At 47.0% G+C, this 22,247-nt stretch overlaps 2 protein-coding genes across 3 annotated transcripts in view; one reads left to right on the top strand and one right to left on the bottom strand.

The window, feature by feature from the left end:
* The window catches only part of SIDT1 (SID1 transmembrane family member 1), a gene marked incomplete at its 5' end in the record, with an annotated part of 44,245 nt that extends 34,480 nt beyond the window's left edge, over window positions 1–9,765 (bottom strand). For both annotated transcript variants that reach the window (XM_079960247.1, XM_079960246.1), the window contains 4 exons: window positions 219–264; window positions 2,227–2,397; window positions 2,731–2,852; window positions 9,315–9,765. In XM_079960247.1, coding sequence (XP_079816373.1) covers window positions 219–264; window positions 2,227–2,397; window positions 2,731–2,852; window positions 9,315–9,515 — 540 coding nt within the window. The remainder of the gene's footprint in view (window positions 1–218; window positions 265–2,226; window positions 2,398–2,730; window positions 2,853–9,314) is intronic.
* Window positions 9,766–17,192: 7,427 nt separating this feature from the next.
* Window positions 17,193–22,247, top strand: part of SPICE1 (spindle and centriole associated protein 1) — a 28,296-nt gene continuing 23,241 nt past the window's right edge. Inside the window, exons 1-4 of the mRNA XM_079960251.1 lie at window positions 17,193–17,315; window positions 19,995–20,042; window positions 20,644–20,790; window positions 21,765–21,867. Of these exons, the coding sequence (XP_079816377.1) occupies window positions 17,217–17,315; window positions 19,995–20,042; window positions 20,644–20,790; window positions 21,765–21,867 (397 nt within the window). The 5' untranslated portion in view covers window positions 17,193–17,216. The remainder of the gene's footprint in view (window positions 17,316–19,994; window positions 20,043–20,643; window positions 20,791–21,764; window positions 21,868–22,247) is intronic.

The following is a 22,247-nucleotide window of genomic DNA, read 5'->3' on the forward strand; positions in this document are numbered from 1 at the left end:
GCAGAAAATATCATCTTATACACGGGAAAATACAGTACTTACAATGGGCCACAAGGTAATGTTTTCTGGTATTGTGCAATTAGGGCATATCAGCATCTTACGAAAGGAGAGGTAGTGATCCTAATAGTCAAACTACTAATTATATTCACTTGCCACTGCGGGTGTGTATGTGTGTGTGTGTGTATAATCTATACTTAGCATCCAGTACTCTAACTCACCTGCGGTTGGGAAGGGCTGGCACTGAAGCTAAAAGGAGTGTTCAACCTGAAAACACAGGAGGGGGAAAGATTAGTATGGATGCCAACATAAAACCCAAAATACACCAGAACGTTGGCAGGAAGAAGGTTTTTGAAGGTAAAGCCCATCATAGGAGTCAACTCCAGGGGGTCATGGGTGCTTGGGAACCCACAATAATATAATTGTGGGGGCCAGGCACCCGCAAAGTCAGTGAGAAAAGCCGGCAAGTATTTTCCCCGCTCATCAGTTCATTTGGTATATAGCAGGTGCCAAAGCAAAACTGAGAAGCTGGATTATGAAAGCATCTCTTTCTCCTTGAATCAGATGCCCTGAATTACCCTGTTCACCCTTCATAGAAGAAAGTGATCTCTGAATCTAAGGTCTTTTCCTCAGAGGGGAAAAAGTCAGGCAGTTTCATTGCATCGCTTAAGGCAGGCTTCCCCAGATGTTTTTGGCCTACAACTCCCATGATCCCTAGCTAGCAGGACCAGTGGTCAGGGATGATGGGAACTGTAGTCTCAAAACATCTGGAGGGCCGAGTTTGAGGAAGCCTGGCTTAAGACAATAGACCAATCATCAGGTGACTGTGATGGCTTCTTCAGCAGAGATCAAATTGCAGATGTTTTGGGGGGAAATCAACACCTCCCTCCTGAAACCATCCTCTGTCCAATTCAATTTACTTTCTGTCTGGAAATACAGAGGAACTGCCCCACCTTCCAGTAACTATGCGTCAATCTTGGTTGGAGTAAAAGTGCAAGAGGAATATGCCAATCCCTCTTTTCCCCCATTTGTTTATGATAGCAGTGGTTCTCAAACTTTCTTCTCTGGGCTAGAATCAAAAGTTGTTCATACAAATACATTGGAAAACAAAATGAAACAACTCCTGTCCTGGCAGTGTTTGCTTTATAACACAATTACTTTCTAATATGATCATGGGACATCCAGTAAGCATAAAATAAATGCAGCTACATAAGAACATGAGTCATTTCCAAAATATAATTATAAATGAGCTTCTTACATATGTACCTTATGTATGAACACATACTCAATGAGTTTGATTGTCCTTGAATCCTCCCAACAGACTTGCCACCCTCTGCTTCCACACCAGTTTGGTACACCACACTCTTTGAGAACCACAGATTTGTAGTGATCTGTTTTGTGCTACAAGTCTGTTTCAACTCTGTAAGCTGCACTAATGTTTTGGAAAGCGGTTACCTCCTTTATCTTTTTGTATGCTTTGTGATAATGGGGTGTGTGTGTGTTTTAAGGAAATAAAATTACCAATGGCTGAATAAACAAACTCTTAGAAAAGCCAGCAGGGGTTTCCATGGATATTCAATATCACAAGGCAGAAAAGTGAAAATCTCCATGTATATAAAGGCGGTGGGTTTCACACACCTGCATTTATAACTGCCTATAACTGCCCAGAACAAACCCAGTGTGTCAGGACAAGCTAAGATAGATGGGTTGCAAGTTGAAGGTTCTCTCTCTCTCTCTCTCTCTCTCTCTCTCTCTCTCTCTCATCCCACTAAAATTTATCCAAGAGTAAAAAAGAAGTTTCAGGCTTGGACTCTGCCAGAAGAAAGTGATGCTGTCCACCAAGAGTGCCATCTTGGCCCTGTGACCATGGGTGCCCCAGGCCATGGGTGCCACACAGCGTGCATGGCCCTGACACTGAAATTTGTGAGTGCCTGGCCCCTTTGTGGGGAATTTTGTGGGTGCTCAGGCACCCAGGGCCCCAGGGAGTTGGCACCTATGCTGTCCACCAGCTTTCCCTTGCAGCAAGCATGAGAGTGTGGGCTGCAGCAATGAATCTGTCTCCAAGCTGTGCTAACAAGAAGCCAGAGCAACCTGAACCAATTATACCATATCTGAAAGTAGCCTAAGGTCTTCTAGTCACAGTGGTAATACATATGTGTAACTGACAGCAACCGTGAATGCAGAACAAAAAACGCAGACAAGTTCAGAGTCAAAACGTGAACCACTCACATAAGTTGGAAGCTCTTAATCTTGGTGACCTGCAGTCTGTAGAGGGCATTATAGGGGGCCATGGAAGCCACATCTACAAATATGATCTGCTCAGAAGGTTCACTGTCAGGTGTGGGCTGTGAAGGGCAGAGGGTACGGCTCACTTCTTGGTAGTTATAACTTCTTTGGTAACTGAAAAAACAAGAATAAAATCCAGAATTCTTCATACCCAAGAAAAATGACAATGCTAAATTCCAGAGGAACAGCCCTGTTGAACCATATTCAGTAGGCACTGATGAAAGGGCTATAGGATTCTGCAGGAGCCCCATCATGCCAGCAAAATTGAGACACACCTCTGCCACTGAAGATAGCCTTCCACCACGCCACAGATACAATGGGTGGGACCTGTGATACAATGATATGCTCTCATCCCCTATTCGATGAAGGGGACTAAATATGGAAAACCTTAAACAGAATAGCATCAAATACACCAAGCCAGGCAGTGACAACGCTACAACTACTTACAGGCCTCGAAAAATAAGTGGGACCTGCCAGGATAGCACTCCTTTCTGTTGCCGAACTACAAACAAGACTGGATACTGAAGATCTTCAGAGTTACTCTGCACATTAACCCGGACTGCATCCACCTGCACAGAGAAAAAAATATGTACAAGCACTCACTAATTAAAAACCCACATGGCGTCGTCTCCGAGGGTGCCCATGATGGGGAGGCAAGAGGAACAGGTGCTCCCCACCCTCTGAACTTGAAGTTCCAGATTTCATTTAAAGAACAACAACCAGTTTGTTTCTAGGATTTGTCAAACCTGGGATACAAGGCAAAGATTTGCAGGCACCATTCTCCTCATTAGTTTTCTGAGAAACTTGCCTCCGTTTTGCCAACGAACTTGCCATAGATGTTTAATATGTGGTTATCTGCCGCATGTAACAATCTAATTTGAGAGATAAGGCACTTGGAATATTGTCAGCAGTGTCTCTCATAGCAAATGCCACTTGGCATTCTGCTGGAGTGTCCTGTCCATCTCTCCCCCCCCCCCCGCGTCTTATAAAGATGCCCTCCTCAGGGGCACAGGAAGGCGGGTGCGGCCCACCCCAGGCTCCATCCTTGAGGGGTGTGTGTGACAAAATGGCACACCGTGGGAGGCAGCACGGGGCCTGGCCTGCAGTGTGCCTGAGCCATTCGTCTCTCCTGGGAGTGATGCGGTGGCTCAGGGCCATGCGCTGCCCATAACGGCAGCATGGGGCTTGAATCCGCCAGGCAGACTCTGTGGGCAGCTCGCCATGCCACCCCCCTGGACAAACAGCTGTGCTGCCCCTGTGCAGCACCCCCATGTGCGGATCTCCGTGCCGCCTCTGTGCACGGATTGCCCCGCCCCCATGGGTGGATCGCCCCACCCCTGCCATTCTATGCCCCTGGCCCACCCTGAGATGGGCAGTAATCTTTCCTTGGGGTTGCTCTGACTGCCACTCCTGTTATCTCACATCAAAAACGTCAGAAGTTGTAGTGATAAGCCAAGCTTTTCCTGCTCACAATGTTCAGCAAAAGAGGAAGAATGTAGCCTTGAAATGTAGAAGAACCTGTAACTGCCTGTCAGCTACAGACCCAAAACACCCGCAGGGCAGAAGTGGCTCAAGAAGCCAGATGTCCTCATGGCAGATGTCTATTAATGTTGCCATGGCAACACAAGCTATGCGACAAGAATATCTTTCTCTCCTCCATAAAGTTTAATAAAAGCTGGCAACACACCCTCGAGTCCAGGATCCATGGGGACAAAATGAAACCTGTGATATTTCATACGTACATTCTCCCTGTCAACCCCACGCTTTATGCTCTGCACCACGTCAATAGTCAGACACCCTGAGGCACCCCATAGGGCTCGGCGCTCAGTGTGGCAGAACTGGTCCCACTGCTCTAAATCGACCTCTTGTCTAGGCCAGAGAGAGGGTGGGGGGAATTTTGGAAAAACTTGTAAGCAAGACAAATCCCTTCTCTCACCAGATCAATGTGGAATTAGAAAGATTAAGAATTGTAATTACCAGGAATTATAAAACCTCAAAGCTTATAAATTTAGCCATTTGTCTTCTTATTTATTTATTTGGAACTTCTATGGCATTCTATCATTCCCATGTTCTCCACAGCCATGAAGTCTGAAAGCTCCCATAATAAAATAAGCCTATATTCTCAGAAAATAGGATGTGGCCCACACCAAGGCCTTTTGCTGCCTAAAGCGAGGGGCAACCCGCCCCCCCCCCATTCCTCTTGCTGAAGCCAATAAGGTTCACACAGATGAATTTTACTTCTACAGGATCCCATCCTTCATTGCACTCCAAGAGAGGGGAGCAGGAGCCCTTCATAGCACACAGAGATCTGTACTACATTAGGGAGGGTGTTTCCCCACCCTGTGGGGGGGGGGCTACCACTGCCCCACTCCTTCCAGCAATCACTGCCTCTGGCAACTACCTCACTCTGTCAGCCCTGAGCTACACAAAATCTCTGATGCCAGCCACATGAGACTTCTGGTCCACACATTGCCATCTTTTGCACTGAATAATTTTTAAAGAACAGAAGCTCATATTTTGAATCCTATAGAATCCTATAGCCCTTCTTTGAGGTGGTAGTTTGCAAACCACCCAGTATCATGGAAACAGCCTGAGATACAAATTATAACACCTCAGCATTCTGTGTGTGTGTGTGTGTGTGTGTGTGTGTGGTGTTGTGTTGTGTAATGTGCATAAAAATGGAAAGTAGATGGTGACCAACCTCCTGGTCATCGTCTCCTTGGTTACCACCTAATGTTTGCTTCTATAAACTACACCATTAAAATATTTTACTGTTGTATCGCTTTTCTGGCAGCTAAAGGTAAAGGCAATCACAGCTTTGAAAAGGTGCACCTTATGTTGTACCAATTTGTGGCCACTTAAAGTAAAGCTTTATTTGCAAGTTTTCAAAGCCTTCTCAAACTAGAGATGTCTTGGAACTATCATTGCCTGAGAAATTTCTAAGCAGGCAATGCTACGTTTGATATCTTGTATCTATGTCAATGCTTAAAGAGTTAATGAAATCCCCTCCAGGCTATATACATGTTCTTGAGAATGCAGTCCAGTCCACAACAGAAAAAGGGTTCCCTATCTTTGCATCAAGGCTAAATTTCTTTCAGTGTTTCATTAAAGCAGAGAATGCTATAATATTCATGAATGGTTCTGAGTATCTAAATGTGTATCTGAAGAAGTGTGCATGCACACGAAAGCTTATACTCAGAACAAACATAGTTGGTCTCTAAGGTGCTACTGGACAATTTTTTAATTTATTTCGACTGCGTCAGACCAACACAGCTACCTACCTGGCTCTGAGGATGAAAGTCAAAGATTTGTATCATTTTCACCCCAGAGGTGGGAGAAAAAATGCCCCATGATTCTGGTCTCCTGCGGTGACTGAGTGGTTAGGAAATGGCTCTGTGGTATCTGCTAGGTAATTTTAATCCCGGGCATGTCCCTCTCTTTTGCCCCTAATATGACTGGGTTTTGTGTGCGCGCATGTGTGTGTGCACCAGGAATGTAAAACATGAGTGAAGGCAGTGCTTTTTTTTCTAGGAAAAAAGGTGCCAGAACTCACCACCTAAGTCGTGTGGGATGTGACATAAGCAGTCAAGCACAACACTTCCTGTTTGCCCAGAGTGGACACGTGTGGTCACTCCAGTTCCAGAAGGACTTCCTGTCATACCTGGTCAGGAGCTTTCTCCCCTTGCGTGTAAACAGGTAGGTGGGCGTGAGCCTGGGAGACCCCATAAGAGGAGCTGGTTGCACAGCCATCTTCCTCTTCTTCCTCTTGATGCCATGCTCTCTTGATACTGATGTATTTTGCTGCCTGCTGGCTCTCAGCCACCAGGACATGGGCTCATTACCATATGGGATGAGCTCAAACCTTCTTCTGTAACTCTAAGCTAAAGCCTGCCTTCAGGGATCCAACTGTGAACTGAATGTGAGTAAACTTCTTCTTTTTTAAAAAAAAAAGCTTATTGTGTCTATATTCTTTTTAGGAGGGAATCAAAGGGATCTTACCGGGAATATACTCCAATCTGGGCATGCCAGATTGGATTGCTTAACTAAAGAGATTCAAACGAATCTGCAACTAGCTTCCTGCTGTGTATAGAAAGGAAAGAACTCTGCTGTATGACTCACTAGCGTGAGTTAGGAAGGATAATATTTAATCAATATATCCTCTCCTAGTATCCACAACATTCCCAACAAGTCACCAACCCAGACACCACCGACACCAACATCTTGTAACACAAGTCATGTGACAAGATGCCGGGTTGGCCGCTCTCCCCTCCTCACTCAGGCCACTTTGGCTGCCATCCTGCACACCTCACTACTTAGGGACCTCCTTTGCTGGGTTGAGCAGACTTGTTGAGCAGTGGCGTAGCGTGGGGGGTGCAGGGGGGGCCCGGCCGCACCGGGCGCAACATCTGGGGGTTAGGGTTAGGGGGCGCAAATCCACGGGTTAGGGGGCGCAAATCCACGGGTTAGGGGGCGCAAATCCATGGGTTAGGGGGCGCAAATTACTTGCCTTGCCCCGGGTGCTGACAACCCACGCTACGCCACTGTTGTTGAGCAAAGCATGGCAAAAAAAGGTGCCAGAACTGTGATCTGGCAGAAAAAAATCCCTGTGTGAGAGCATGATGTCCCTGGAGCCATTGGACTTGGGGTGCAATAGTATCCCTTTGTGTGCTCTGTAGTCTGTAAGATACAAGATGGTGTGATGGAGGTGCCCCGTATTGTCATACTGTCACTGGCTGCTTCCATCGCCACACATGATGGGGTGTGTTGCCAGTCCCACCTGCAATTGGAGGGCAGTAACAAAGCTTGTGTGAGGGAAGCAGGTGGCGCTGTGGGTTAAAGCCTCAGCGCCTAGGGCTTGCCGATCGAAAGGTCGGCGGTTCGAATCCCTGCGGCGGGGTGCGCTCCCGCTGCTCGGTCCCAGCGCCTGCCAACCTAGCAGTTCGAAAGCACCTCCGGGTGCAAGTAGATAAATAGGGACCACTTACTAGCGGGAAGGTAAACGGCGTTTCCGTGTGCAGCTCTGGCTCGCCAGAGCAGCGATGTCACGCTGGCCACGTGACCCGGAAGTGTCTCCGGACAGCGCTGGCCCCTGGCCTCTTAAGTGAGATGGGCGCACAACCCCAGAGTCTGTCAAGACTGGCCCCTACGGGCAGGGGTACCTTTACCTTTACCTTTAACAAAGCTTGTGCTTATCAGGGCAGGGTATCCTTCCATTTTCTATCTTTTTTATAAAAAAAGTATTTCCCCCTCTTGCCCTAGGCTGAATAAGTGTAGCATTTGGCAGGTGTACAGTGTATCTGTGGGCTGGCATCAAGGTGAGTAAAATATTACTCTGTAATGGACTGACCTGTGAACCAGGAAGTTAAACCTTGCCTCAGGCACCGGACACAAACACATACACACTTTGCAACTATGAGAAAATACAGTGTTGCTGTAGGGCTTCCTGATGCAAGGAATGGGAAGTGCTTTTAATATTAGATAAACGCAAAGCATTATAGCAACATGCACCCACTGTACCCACCCCATGTGATGTTTTCTTCCAGCACTAATAGATGCCAGAAGGGAAACTTGTTTTAAATCAGGACTATAGCAGAAGGAAAAGGTTGACACAACTCCCCATGTGTTACAGTACCAATGAAAATCAGGGCTCCCTGCAGCAGTTAACAATTAAAAAATAACTACAAGTTCAGGTTCACATCTAGCTTCAGCCTTAGGGGGGGGGTATATTCACATTATGGCTTACTGCTCCATCTCATTATTTAATTCTGTTCTAACAGGTATACCATACAACATAGAAACTGGGTACTCTAATAAATATATCTAGCTATATCTGGGTAAGGTAAAGGTAAAGGGACCCCAACCATTAGGTCCAGTCGTGGCCGACTCTGGGGTTGCGGCGATCATCTCGCTTTACCGGCCAAGGGAGCCGGCGTCCAGCTTCCGGGTCATGTGGCCAGCATGACTAAGCCGCTTCTGGCAAACCAGAGCAGTGCATGGAAACGCCGTTTACCTTCCCACTGGAGCGGAACCTATTTATCTACTTGCACTTTGACGTGCTTTCGAACTGCTAGGTTGGCAGGAGCAGGGACCGAGCAATGGGAGCTCACCCCGTCGTGGGGATTCGAACCGCTGACCTTCTGATAGGCAAGTCCTAGGCTCTGTGGTTTAACCCACAGCACCACCCATGTCCCATTATATCTGGGTAGGTAACAGCTATATCCCAATGTGTTCTATGGTATCTCCAAAGATTTTATGAATGCATTCTCATTAAACAATAGATGTTTCTTTGTTTCCCTGACAAATATTCATCTATATATATATAGTACTGGACAGAGCTGTTTAGTGACTCAAAAGCTTCAGACAAAGGTGGCCTCTCTCTCTCTCTTTTGAATAAAACTCCCAAATCAAGCAATCAGCCACAGAAAATGTTTCATCAGAAAGAAGGGCAAGAAGTTAAGGATGGATGCATTTAAAACACACACACACACACACACCAAACAATGCAAGTGTTTCCTGGGCAACTGGGGAAGATAATGGACCAGACAAATGGACCTTTCTCCCACCCCCACTATAGACTCTCAAGGAGGGAAGACCAGCAGCCCGCGGTCCCAAAACGCATCTAAAGCGCATCCCCCCCCCCAAAAAAAAAGAAGGGTCCGAGACATTAGCGTTTCCCCACCGAATCGCCCCAAGGTCGATCCATCTCTCCCCGTATCAACTGTCCAGCTGCAGCTGCAGCCAGTCAGATGCAGGCGCGCAGGCGAGACGGCTCTGGCTTCCCTGCCGTGGATCTCCTGCCCTTCCTATCCCCGCTCTGGCTACCTGCAACTGCTCTTCCGCAGAGAGGTCTGGACCCCCCGACCATCCCTAACGGCGGCCACACAGGCCTGCCTCTCCACGCTCCTCGCCCCGGCAGGTGAATCTGGCTCGGGAGTCTGATGGCGACCGCGCGCCCCGGGAGCCGCTCGTCCGGGCTCTGCTGCCGGGCAGGGGCGAGGAGGAGCGCAGCCCTGGGCGGCGCTTCGCCTTACCTGGCCCGGCTTGCTGGTGTAGTTGAAGGCGTAAAGGCGCTCGGCGGCTCGGTTGACCTGGCCGGAGTAGACGATGTCGAACTGGGCTGCCTCTTCCGCGCCGCCGGCCCCGGCGCCTCTCCTTTGCGCGCGGGGAGGCTGCAGCTCGCGGGATCCGGCCACGGCCAGCAGCAGCCCGGCGAGCCTGGCCCAGCCGCTCATGATCCCCCAGCCAGGTGCAGGCGAGGAGGAGGAGGAGAAGAAACCGGGAGCGGCTGAAGCAGCAGGGTCCGCTCGAGCGCCGCCGGGCCTGGCGTCGCCTTCCAACCGGGGCTAGGCGCTGCTCTCCGCGCCGGGGCTCTCCATGCGCCCGCCTGCAGCCGGAGTAGGGGTGGGTGAATCCGGATCGGAGGCGCCTATGCCGGATCTGCCTTCTGCCCCCCTCTGCGTCTAATTGATAGACGCCGATCTCCCTCGGCTTCTCCTACTCGGCGCGCGTGGAGAGGTATCCGCGGATAACGCAGCAGCAGCCGGCTGCGCAGCGCGCAAAAGGCTTGAGATCCCGCAGCAGAAACCCACCTGGGTTCTGGTCCCCGGGGAAGGGGAGCCGGCCGAGGGTTGGGAACTAACTGGCTGCCTTTCCCTTCTCGGCTGCCAAGACGTGTCCTTCCAACTTTAGGTCTTGCGCAAGACGGAGGTCGCCGAAAGGCGCGACCCCCTTTTGGCCGGGATAAAAAAATCCTTTATTGCGCGCGGGGCTCGGCAAGCAGGAAAACCCGGGCGGGAGGCGAACTCCGGTTGGAAACATCACTCGCGATTAACCTTTCACGATGATTGTGTTTATTGTTATTTGGAGAGCCCCCGCTTGCCTTTCTCGCAAGACATCGCCTGGTAGGCAGCGATCTGTAAAAATAATGCCCGGAGCCAATCCCACACTTGAGTGCCTGGGTGGTTTGCGCCAGCCTCTGCCACGTGTCCATTTGCAGGCTCCGGCTCATATAATCTCTCCGCTTTCTACCGTACGCAGCACTTTCGAGAAGGTTGCCAGTACTTATTATTGAAACGTCACATTTAGCTTTCGGATGGGGTGGTGGTGAACGGATTACTGAGATAGATGGTTAGGGAAGTCAGCCACTTGCATTAAGCCTACTGTATTTTGTAGCCCTCATTAAATGCCAAATTCTACAGCTTCGGTCTTGAGCAATTACTTTGATTCATTGATTTAAGGATAAACGTAGCCCTCCCTTTCGTGTGTTGTGTCATTCGAACAGCAAAAAACAAATGACACAATAAGTTATGCATGAAGAGCGAAATGACCAAACCCGGTGGCGTAGCGTGGGTTATCAGCACCCGGGACAAGGCAAGTAATTTGCGCCCCCTAACCCATGGATTTGCGCCCCCTAACCCATGGATTTCCCTAACCCTCAGGTGTTGCGCCCAGTGCGGCCGGCCCCCCCTGCACCCCCCACGCTACGCCACTGACCAAACCTGGCTACAACCCCCCCCCCAAAAAAAATGCTTGTTGAATTTGCAAAGGGATAGGTAAAGGGACCCCTGACCATTAGGCCCAGTCACGGATGACTCTGAGGTTGCGGCGCTCATCTCGCTTTATTGGCTGAGGGAGCCGCCATCCAGCTTCGGGGTCATGTGGCCAGCAGGACTAAGCCGCTTCTGGCGAACCAGAGCAGCGTACGGAAACGCTGTTTACCTTCCCGCCGGAGTGGTACCTATTTATCTACTTGCAATTTTGACGTGCTTTCGAACTGCTAGGTTGGCAGGAGCAGGGACCGAGCAACGGGAGCTCACCCCGTCGCGGGGATTCGAACCGCCGACCTTCTGATCAGCAAGCCCTAGGCTCTGTGGTTTAACCCACAGCGCCACCTGCGTCCCTTGCAAAGGGATAGCATCCCACAAATCAGAGAAGGACCAACCTTCCTTTCTTCACTGATGGTACCTGAGCAAGTTACTGCTTCAAACAAATAACACAATAAATTATGCAAAAACAATAACATAACCAAGGTGGGGGGGTGTTAATACAGACAGAGCCAACTAAAAAAGTCAGACTGTTTAAAACAGTAAAAACACTCAAATTACTTGAGTAAAACAAAAAAATGTTTTAACTTGGTTCTGAAATGGAAGTGCTGAGGTTGTAAGCACCTTGCAAGGTAGGTGCCACAGCAAAGAAAGACCTAATACATCTGAACACAGAACAAGCTCCTGCCCCCATTGGAATGTGAATAACCCCCTTAGGCATGTTGATACAGGGAGTCCTTCATATGCCTAGCCATTTAGGGCTTCATAGGTAACCACCCAAAACCTGAAACGGGCTTGGAAGCGAGTAGGCAGCCAACACAGTTCTTTTGTAATCTGTGCAATGTGATTTTATCTAGCTGCACTGGTCAAAGTTCTGTCAATGACAATTTGCATTAAAGGAAGCTTCTGAGCAGTCTTCAAGCACGGCTCCATGTACAATGCATTATAGCAGTCCAGCTGGGGTCAGGCTATCCCTATCCAAGGATGGTGACAGCTGAACAACTATATTTCTTTTTCCTTTCCACCTTGCTGTATATTGCGGTGAAGCTCTTTTATGTCAGGCCCCTTAGCAACCCAGGCCACTATCAAGTGTAAGAAGATAGAGCAAGCTAATTCCTTCCTTTTCAGTATCCTATTTCCCCACCTCACCTTTCAATGGACACCCTCAACTTTCCAGTAAATATTTCCTTCTAATCTTGGAACAACAAGAGTTTTCTCCTTAGCTGCAATACTGTCATGCAACCTTTGTTAAAACTGCCAAGAGGCAATCTCCTTACCTCATGAGGCATGATGGGAATTGTAGTCCAACAACACCTGCAGGGCCACAGGTTGCGGACACCTAGTCTAAAGCAATAAAATATCAGTTATTAAGATGGTAGCCACTGTGTTCGAGCGGCGCTGGCGACAAACCGCTACCTAAAATGCATGCGCTGTGTCGCGCACATGCGCTGTACATAGCGGCGCCACGCATGCGTCGTACGTAGCGGTGCCACACATGCGTCGTATGTAGCGGTGCCACACATGCGTCGTATGTAGCGGTGCCACACATGCGTCGTATGTAGCGGTGCCACACATGCGCTGTACATAGCGGCGCCACGCATGCGTCGTACGTAGCGGTGCCACACATGCGTCGTACGTAGCGGTGCCACACATGCGTCGTACGTAGCGGTGCCACACATGCGTCGTATGTAGCGGCGCAATGCGTGCGCAGCTGGCGGTTTGCCCCCACCCTGCGTGTCGGTTAGCCTTCGTTCGCCCCTGGAGGCAGTGGTGAAAGTAGCAAGGAGTCAGGCCCTGTCCAAAGGGCCTCTCAAACCTGGTTCTGCAGGTTCCCTTAAAGGAAAAGGCAAAAACATTTAAACAGTTCTAAGGATAACTTTTTTGGGGGGCTGAATATGGAAGGGAGTCCCCCGCCTTATGGGTCTGAGTTATCATGTATAGTGAAAGGACAAGAGTCCAAAAACCAGGAAGAAGCCCTACTGGCATAGAGAACAGTTCTTAAGAGATGAAAGGTTTGGCTTGCAGGGGGTCCCAGGGATCCCTTCTGAAATAATAGCACCTACACGCTATACCTTTTGGAGCACATTCGAAGCACTGTCTTCCCCTTAAGGAATTCTGGGCTCTGTAGTTTGTTATGGGTTGCTAGGATTTGTAACTCTATGCGATGGGTAAACTACATCGCCCAGAATTATGTGAAAGAAAGCATGTGTTTTCAATGCAATTTAAAGGTAAGGTGTGTAACACAGGAGTGACTTTCCCTCACTTGTATTAACTATTGCAGCCAGCCCACATTCTTATAGGTTATGACCTATAACAGGAGTCAGCAAGGTTTACCTTGCCTGGGCTGGTTCACTCCAGCAGAGATCCCTCTGTGGGCTGGATTGCAGGCATGTGAGCATGCACGCCCACAATTTCCAGCATCTGCATCTGTGCAGATGCAATTTTCGGCATCTGTGTCTGCACAGACACGATTTCTGGCACCGCTAAAGTGAGCCCCCGCACTGCACTGCGCTGGTTTAGCGCAGCATGCGGGGACTCACTGAGCAGGTGGCTCAGTTTGGGGGCAGCTCGGGGGCTGGTTAAACGACCCTCATGGGCTGCTTGTGGCCCATGGGCTTTGGTTGCTGACCCCTGACCTATAATAATAATAATAATAATAGTAAAGGTAAAGGTACCCCTGCCCGTACGGGCCAGTCTTGACAGACTCTGGGGTTGTGCGCCCATCTCACTTAAGAGGCCAGGGGCCAGCGCTGTCCGGAGACACTTCCGGGTCACGTGGCCAGCGTGACATCGCTGCTCTGGCGAGCCAGAGCCGCACACGGAAACGCCGTTTACCTTCCCGCTGGTAAGCGGTCCCTATTTATCTACTTGCACCCGGAGGTGCTTTCGAACTGCTAGGTTGGCAGGCGCTGGGACCGAGCAGCGGGAGCGCACCCCGCCGCAGGGATTCGAACCGCCGACCTTTCGATCGGCAAGCCCTAGGCGCTGAGGCTTTAACCCACAGCGCCACCTGCTTCCCAATAATAATAATAATAATAATAATAATAATGATTTATTATTTATACCCCACCCATCTGGTTCCGCGGCTCCCAAAAGAATATTAAAAGCACCATAAAACATAAAAAACTTCCCTAAACAGGGTTGCCTTCAGACGTCTTCTAAAAGTCAGATCGTTGTTTATTTCCTTGACATCCAAAGCGAGGGCCCCACTACCGAGAAGCTTCCACAGGGAAGACACCACTACCGAGAAGGCCCTCTGCCTGGTTCCATGTAACTCTGCTTCTCGCAGTGAGGGAACCAGCAGAAGACCCTTGGAGGAGAGAGGACCTCAGTGGCCAAGGTGAGCGACGGGAGTAGAGACACTCCTTCAGGTATACTGGGCCAAGGCCGTAGGGCTTTAAAGGTCAGCACCAACAGTTTGAATTGTGCTCAGAAACATACTGGGAGCCCATGAAGATCCTTTAGGTGTTATATGGTGTTATATGGTCCTGGTGGCCATTCTGGATTAGTTGCAGTTTCTGAGGCACCTTCAAAGTTAGAGTGCATTGCAGTAGTCCAAGCAGGAGATACCTTAACCAGGGCATGCACCACTCTGGTGAGACAGACTGCAGGCAGGTAGGGTCTCAGCCTGCGTACCAGATGGAGCTGGTCTAGCTGCCCTGGACAAAGAATTGACCAAGATTCTGGAACTCCCTCCCTAGGGGATGTTAGACTGGCTCCCTCCTTGTCATCCTTCTGACTTGTTCCAACAGGTTCTTGGGAACTGACAGCTCGGACACTGAGATCCAGCGCCGAGGGCCTTCTGGCGGTTCCCTCATGAGGTTACAGGGAACCAGACAGAGGGCCTTCTCGGTAGTGGCGCCCACCCTGTGGAACACCCTCCCTTCAGATGTGAAGGAAATAAGCAGCTATCCTATCTTTAAAAGACATCTGAAGGCAGCCCTGTTTAGGGAAGTTTTTAATATTTAATGCTGTACTGTTTTTAACACTTGATTGGGAGCTGGCTGGGGAAACTCAGCCAGATGGGCCGGATATAAATAATAAATTATTATTATTATATTATTATTTAATGAAAGGGACCACCCTGAGATCTTTGGATGAAGGGCGGTATACAAATTTGAATAATAATAATAATCTACGATTCTACTATGATGCTATTTGTATGGTTTTAACAGATTGTAGCAAAAAACCTGCTAGCACATTTGAAAAGCTAACCAGGGTCTGATATGGTTTCAGATTGGAGGGGTACCATGTGTTGAGATTCCGGCATTGCAGGGGTTGGACTAGATGATCCTCATTGCCCCTTCTAACTCTACAATTCTATGATTGTGTTTATTTGGGTTTTTTAAATGATCTTTAGCTCAGTGGTCCTCAAACCTTTTCTCTGGGTCACAATTTCAGAATAAAAATTTGCTTGTGCCACACCATTTTTGTTTGTTGATAAGAAATACTTCTAGGATTTCCTCACTATCACTTGATGCTCTTGCTCTCATTTTGAAAATGCCACATGTCCGGACATTACCTGGATTTCAAAGGCATCTCTTTGTCCTTAATCTTAGGCAAGTCAATCGAAAAATCACTTAAAAAAAAAAAAAAAAGCTCAACAATTTTAGGGTATTCCTAAAAGAAGCGCAACAACCTTTGGGTGTCCTGGTTTTTACTTCTGGAAATATGGTTACGCTATAAGGCTGTGGTTCCCAATCTGATTTTTAAGAGGGGTAATTCAAGAATGAGTTATTAACAGCTAATGGCATGTTAGGCTTTCTCCCTGTGAATAGGAGTTCACTTTTTAAATAATAAGATTATATGTCACAGTGGGGGAAGGAATGCTTAGGTGGGGCATGGCCAAATAAAGGTTGGGAACCACTGCTATAAGGTATCTTATCCATAATCTGCAAAACAAACAAACAAACATTACTATACTATACTATACTATACTATACTATACTATACTATACTATACTATACTATACTATACAGTGGTACCTTGGTTTACAACCATAATCCGTTCTGGAGGTCCGTTTGTAAACCAAAACACGTTGTAACCCAAGGCATGCTTTCGCCAATGGGGCCTCAAAAAAAAAAAAATGGGTTGCAATCCAAAAAAAGTTTGCAAACCGGGACACGCACTTCTGGGTTTGACGTGTTTATAATCCAAAACGTATGCAAACCAAGGTACCACTGTACTGTACTATACTGTACTAAAATGTTTAAAAGTCGTTGAATCTCCTCACTACACTTGTCATCCTCTCCTGCCACATCAGTAAAGTGGCACCTCAGGTTAAGAACTTAATTCGTTCTGGAGGTCCGTTCTTAACCAGAAACTGTTCTTAACCTGAAGCACCACTTTAGCTAATGGGGCCTCCTGCTGCTGCTGTGCCACCAGAGCACGATTTCTGTTCTCATCCTGAAGCAAAGTTCTTAACCTGAAGCACTCTTTCTGGGTTAGCGGAGTCTGTAACCTGAGGTGTATGTAACCCGAGGCACCACTGTACTTGGTTTGGTGGACTATCCCTGGTGAAATCAATGGGTCATATGAGTCCAGCTTTGCCCCCGGCGCTGCGTAGAAATTGGGTTGCCTCAAAGATTGATCCAGAAGCTCCGTCTGCAGGAATCCAAAGACCAATGGGGCAAACGACCCATGTTTAACTTCCCCCAAGACGGACTTTGTACTGGTCTGAAAGTGGTGGAAAACCTCCTTCCCCATTACAGTGGCACCTCGGGTTAAGTACTTAATTCGTTCTTAACCTGAAACTGTTCTTAACCTGAAGCACCACTTTAGCTCATGGGGCCTCCTCCTGCTGCTGCTGCTGCACGATTTCTGTTCTGATCCTGAAGCAAAGTTCTGAACCTGAAGCACTATTTCTGGGTTAGAGGAGTCTGTAACCTGAAGCGTCTGTAACCTGAAGCGTATGTAACCCGAGGTACCACTGTATGGACAGGCCCCACCATATGAGAACCACTGCTTTAGCTGTTCTTGTTTTTATCTGTAAGCCGCCTTGAGTCCCTGGCAGGAAAAAAGGCGGGGTAATAATAATAATAATAATAATAATAATAATAATAATAATAATAATAATAATAATAATAATAATAATTTCATTCGCCTCTTTTGGGGAGGCGGTTAGAGGCGGGACTCCCTGCAAACTTTCGGCGCCCTCTCGTGAGGGAAAGAAGTCCGGCCTGTCTCCTCAGCGCCGCCTTCCCTTCCCTTCCCGCCCAGAGCCGGCGGGGTTGCCGGGGCAACGGGCGCCAGGCCTTCTCTCCTCCACGCGACCCGCCCCTCGATTTGTGCCCCGCGCCCGGCGGGTCTCTCTCCTCGCCCGGAGCCCCGCCCCTGGAAGCCGTCGCCGCCTCTTGAGCGCGGCTGACTCCGGGCCCGCCGTTATCAAGATGTCCCTGCTGAGGGCGAGTCGCTTGCCGGCCTCGGCGGGAGCCAAGAGGAAGCCGCCGCCCAAGAAGGCCAGGAGGAAGAAGAGGCAGGACTGGGACGTGAGTGCGGGGGAGCCAAGCTGTGGAAACGCGCGGGGGAATAATAATAATAATAATAATAATAATAATAATAATAATAATAATAATAGCCTATTTCCCTTTTTAGTCGCAAGAGTCGTAGATCTGATTGGGGGGGGGGCGGGGAGCCAAGCTGTGAAAACACGCGGAATAATAATAATAATAATAATAATAATAATATAATAATAGCCTATTTCCCTTTTTAGTCGCAAGAGTCGTAGATCTGATGGGGGGGGGAGCCAAGCTGTGAAAACACGCGGAATAATAATAATAATAATAATAATAATAATAATAATATAATAGCCTATTTCCCTTTTTAGTTGCAAGAGTCGTAGATCTGATTGGGGGGCGGGGGCGGGGAGCCAAGCTGTGAAAACACGCGGAATAATAATAATAATAATAATAATAATAGCAGCCTATTTCCCTTTTTAGTTGCAAGAGTCGTAGATCTGATTCATAAATGCAACTCACGCTTCCTAAATGCTTTATGACAGATTCCATTTGCTTTTTAAAAAAATGAGTCAACCAAACGCTTTACTTTCCCAGTTTATCACCACAGCAGTTATCAACACTATTAATAACCAGCAAAGCAAATAATTTAATTAGACATCGAGCGACAGAATAATCTGGCCACAATAAGGAAATGTTGTCCGTGGTAGGATTACTTTCCACCTGGTCCTCTTGACACTTGGTTAAATTTGCAAAATTGAACGGTCCCAAAAGACTGCTTTCACTTTGGCAAGTTTGAATATGTACTGCCTTGGGCTGCACTTGAGAGTCAATTTCCAAAAAATCCACTGTGGAGATGGCAGCATTGAGTCAGTGGCTCATGTGCTTCTGGCCTGAACTCTTTATGAAGATTTTCTATTATTATTATTATTATTATTATTATTATTATTATTATTTATTATTTTCTATTATTGTCCATTCCGGGTCGCTCACCCATTGCTACTGTGTCCTTTCAAGATGCTCAGGTGACAGCAAAAACTGGAAGGTTTTTAGTGAGGGCAGTTAGAATAATATCTCTTATTTGATTATTGATGTCAACCCCCAAAATGTATTTTCTATAGTTCAGTTTTTACCTCTACCTTCAGTATATTTTATTCTATTTTATTGCGATGGCTAGTGGCTGATGCAAATAAAGATTCCTCTGAGTTGGAGAAGAAGGCGGGTTTTGTCCAGCGGGTTTGGAATCAAAACCTAAAAGGAACCAAACCCAATAAAATCTAGCGTGTAAACTTTTGACTTTACCAACACTTCTGTTCAGACTGGAGATATATATATATATAGAGAGAGAGAGAGAGAGAGCAGTGCCTCCCAAACTTTTTTTGGCCATGCCCCACCTAAGCACCTCTAAAATCCTGATGCCACCCCTCCTACCCCCCTGTGACATATAATTCTTATTATTCAAAAAGTGAACTGTTCACTGGAGGAAGCCTAAAAGGCCATTAACTCAGTGTGACTCACTCTCGAATGGTCCCACTTAAAAATCAAATTATCCCCCTTTGGGGGTGGGCCCCACATTGGGAACCAGGGATATATATATACAGTGGTACCTCGGGTTAAGAACTTAATTATAAAAAAGAACTTAACTATAAAAGCTGCTCTTTGTGGATGCCTCCTTTGTGCTTATGCAGGAATTGCTGCCCCAATGGGATATGGAGGGAGAGATTTGCGAGGTGTGGAAGTTCTCAGGCTGTACACTACTTCATGATTTTTTTGTTAGCCTCCATCCTCCAAGGAGGAATTAATTCTGGAACTTTTAGTCCAGCTTGGCAACTTGTGCCTGAGTCTCCCCGATTTCACGTGTCAAAGCAATCACAGATGTGAGAGCCCAGGCTATCAAAATTTATGAGAATTTAAAACCATTTTTAAAAATGTTTACTTGGAAGTATGCCTGCTTTAGCTATTATTTTCTTTGGTATATATAATAATAATAATAATAATAATAATAATAATAATAATAATAATAATAATTTATACCCCGCCCATCCGGCTGAGTTTCCCCAGCCACTCTGGGCGGCTCCCAATCAAGTGTTAAAAACAGTACAGCGTTACATATTAAAAACTTCCCTGAACAGGGCTGCCTTCAGATGTCTTCTGAATGTCAGGTAATTGTTTATCTCTTTGACATCTGGTGGGAGGGCGTTCCACAGGGCGGGCGCCACCACCGAGAAGGCCCTCTGTCTGGTTCCCTGTAGCCTCCCGTCTCGCAATGAGGGAACCGCCAGAAGGCCCTCGGCGCTGGACCTCAGTGTCCGGGCTGAATGATGGGGGTGGAGACGCTCCTTCATATGTGCATAGACATAATATTGCCGCAGTGCCATACTCAGTCTTCTTTTTTTTTCAGTAGTGCAGTTCTTCTTGTCACTAGCTTGCTCACTTGGCAAAAGATTCCTGCATTGCAGGGGCTTGGATTAGATGACCCTCGTGGTCCCTTCCAACTCTTAGGATTATAAGACTTTCCTCAACTGAGGAGGCAGCTGTGCTCTTTCCATTGTATTGTATAGCCCTGCCCTCTAGGTTCCTGGGTGTGCTAAAATAGGGTGGGATGGTTAGAACTGACCTATCTATAGATAGAGGAACTTGGAGAACGTATGTTATTAATTTGGTGTACTTGGTTTCATGTTCTAACCTTGCATTTGGTATGCTTTGTTGCAGAACACTGTTCATGATCTCACCGTGCATCGTGCAACTCCTGAAGATCTCGTAAGCTGGAAATTTGTCTTTCTTGACATACTAGGGAGGCACTTAAGGAGGCTCGTCTTAGACATAAAGTTATACAAGTAAACCACAGACTTGCTCTTTTTAATTCTGGATGTGTCCCAGTCATGTATAACGTGGAGGCTGGGGTCCAGTGCTGGATTTTGGATGAAGAGGAAATTGACTAGGGAGAAGGGTTACAAACTGTAATGATGCAAGTGCAAAGGGTGTGTGCAGTTCACATCCTGTATCCCTTGTATGCTCCCTTCTGCTGCTGATACTGCAGGTCTCCACTACATTTGATGGCTACCCCATTGGCCATCCCTTATCCATCCCTTCCATGCTTCTCTGTTGCTTGTTCTTCTCTCTTTCTCTGCCATGCTCACAGTCCATTGCAAAGCTTGTACTAGGTGAACCATCTCCAAGTTTTTAGCTTGTGCTTTTGTAACGGTCTGCACAGGGCACTAAGATAGTGACCCTGCTGTCTAGTTTTGCCCAGTGTATAGAAGTGTAAAGACAGAAAGCCTTCTAGTTGTTTTGTACCGTCACTGTCATCTCCTTCATTTGTTCCTTGGGTCTGGTCTGAGGAAAATCTCTTCCTTTCCAGGTACGACGCCATGAGATGCACAAGTCAAAGAACAAAGGCATTGTACACTTTGAACTGCAAGAAAAAGCACTGAAGAGCAAATGGAAGAAGCAGAGATCAAGAGTTCCAGAATCTCTGGAAAAAAAGAAACTGGCCTTGATGAGAGAGGTAAGAAATGGTTATAACGTTTCCTTGCGGCTGATATAGTAAGGTAGTCTTCAGCTGGGGGCGGGGAGAGCTCTGTCTGCATGGTGGCATGCACAGTTCTTTCCTCCCAGCTACCTGAGATCCAGCTTACTTTTCATGTGTGCAAGCCTTGCTGGTGAACTATTCATTCATTCTGTGCCTGGAGTTCTCTAATTTGGAGAGGGCACACTCAGCCTCATAGTGTGCTTCAACCTTGTAAAGTGAATAAGATCACAAAAGTATGTTTATGCTGGTTAAAAGGGAGTCGGAAACCACATCCTCTGAGACCAGGTGGCTGGGTTTTTTTGAAGCCTTCTACCAGGTGGTCCTTGTAGAAGGGGTGGAATGATCCATAATTTCTCCACTAGCCCAGTGAATTTTTTTGTTTGTTTATAAGGTCTCAGAGCAGGTTACAACAATACAATTATACCTTTATAAAACCAAGTAAAGCAAGTAAAATTGTTTCAGACAAAAACAGAACAGTACAGATTAAACAAAACCTGGATCCCTTTTTAAAAATTGGTGCTACATTGGCTACTTCCCAGCCCTCAAAAGATCTTAGGGACAAGTTATATATTTTTGTTACCCTTTCGCTAGCTATAATGTTGTCTTCATTAAGGCGGGTCATAAAATAACATCATTTTCAAAGAAGCATTTAGTATTTTAGACAATGCTGTACAAATAAGCCTAAGATGAGTGCTAATGAGTGACTGGCATAGACTGCCTTGGTCATGCCTCAAAATAAGTAATTTCAAATATTTGCCACATGTAGATGTATTTTTAAATGTGTTACTTATTGAATTAATCATGCCCATCTATTGGTCCTAATAAAAGGTAGCAGTATTAATAATTTATATGATTAATAGTGGCATGTAACCTGTTTAGAAGAGTGGGTAGGGCCTGGGGAAGGAAAGAGAAGTATAAAATGTGTGTGTTCTGTGCTTTCATTTTTTTAGATTCTTTCTGATCAGTACCAGTTACAGGAAGTCCTGGAGAGATCTGATCAGGCCATGGCTGTGGTGAAGGATCTATTTGGAGATGCCCCTCGCAGGCATTTAGGTGAAGTTTTACTGAGTGAGATATAGTTTTGTTTAGCAGACCCAAGCAAACCCAAAATGAAAGCTGTTTGCTGGAAACGATAGCTTCATGTTTCCTAGTGTGATAATAACATAGAAATATGTTCTTTGACGACAGCCACAACCATGCCTCCAAATCTTCCATGTAGCATACATGCAACCCCCCAATTTACATGTGTTCACATCTACATGCACATTGTGCCTACCCCAGAAGTAACCTGGAAATGTCATAAAATACATTTTATGTATTTAACATAAAGGGTGGGTTGCAGGCTTTTGCGGGCTTTTTCAATTACACACAATTTTACAGAAGTGCTTGATGATCCAGAAACCAAGCCCTGAGCAAATCGGGGGTTGCCTGTA

This window comes from Podarcis cretensis (assembly GCF_951804945.1).
Source record: "Podarcis cretensis genome assembly, chromosome: 17".
NCBI lineage: Eukaryota > Metazoa > Chordata > Lepidosauria > Squamata > Lacertidae > Podarcis > Podarcis cretensis.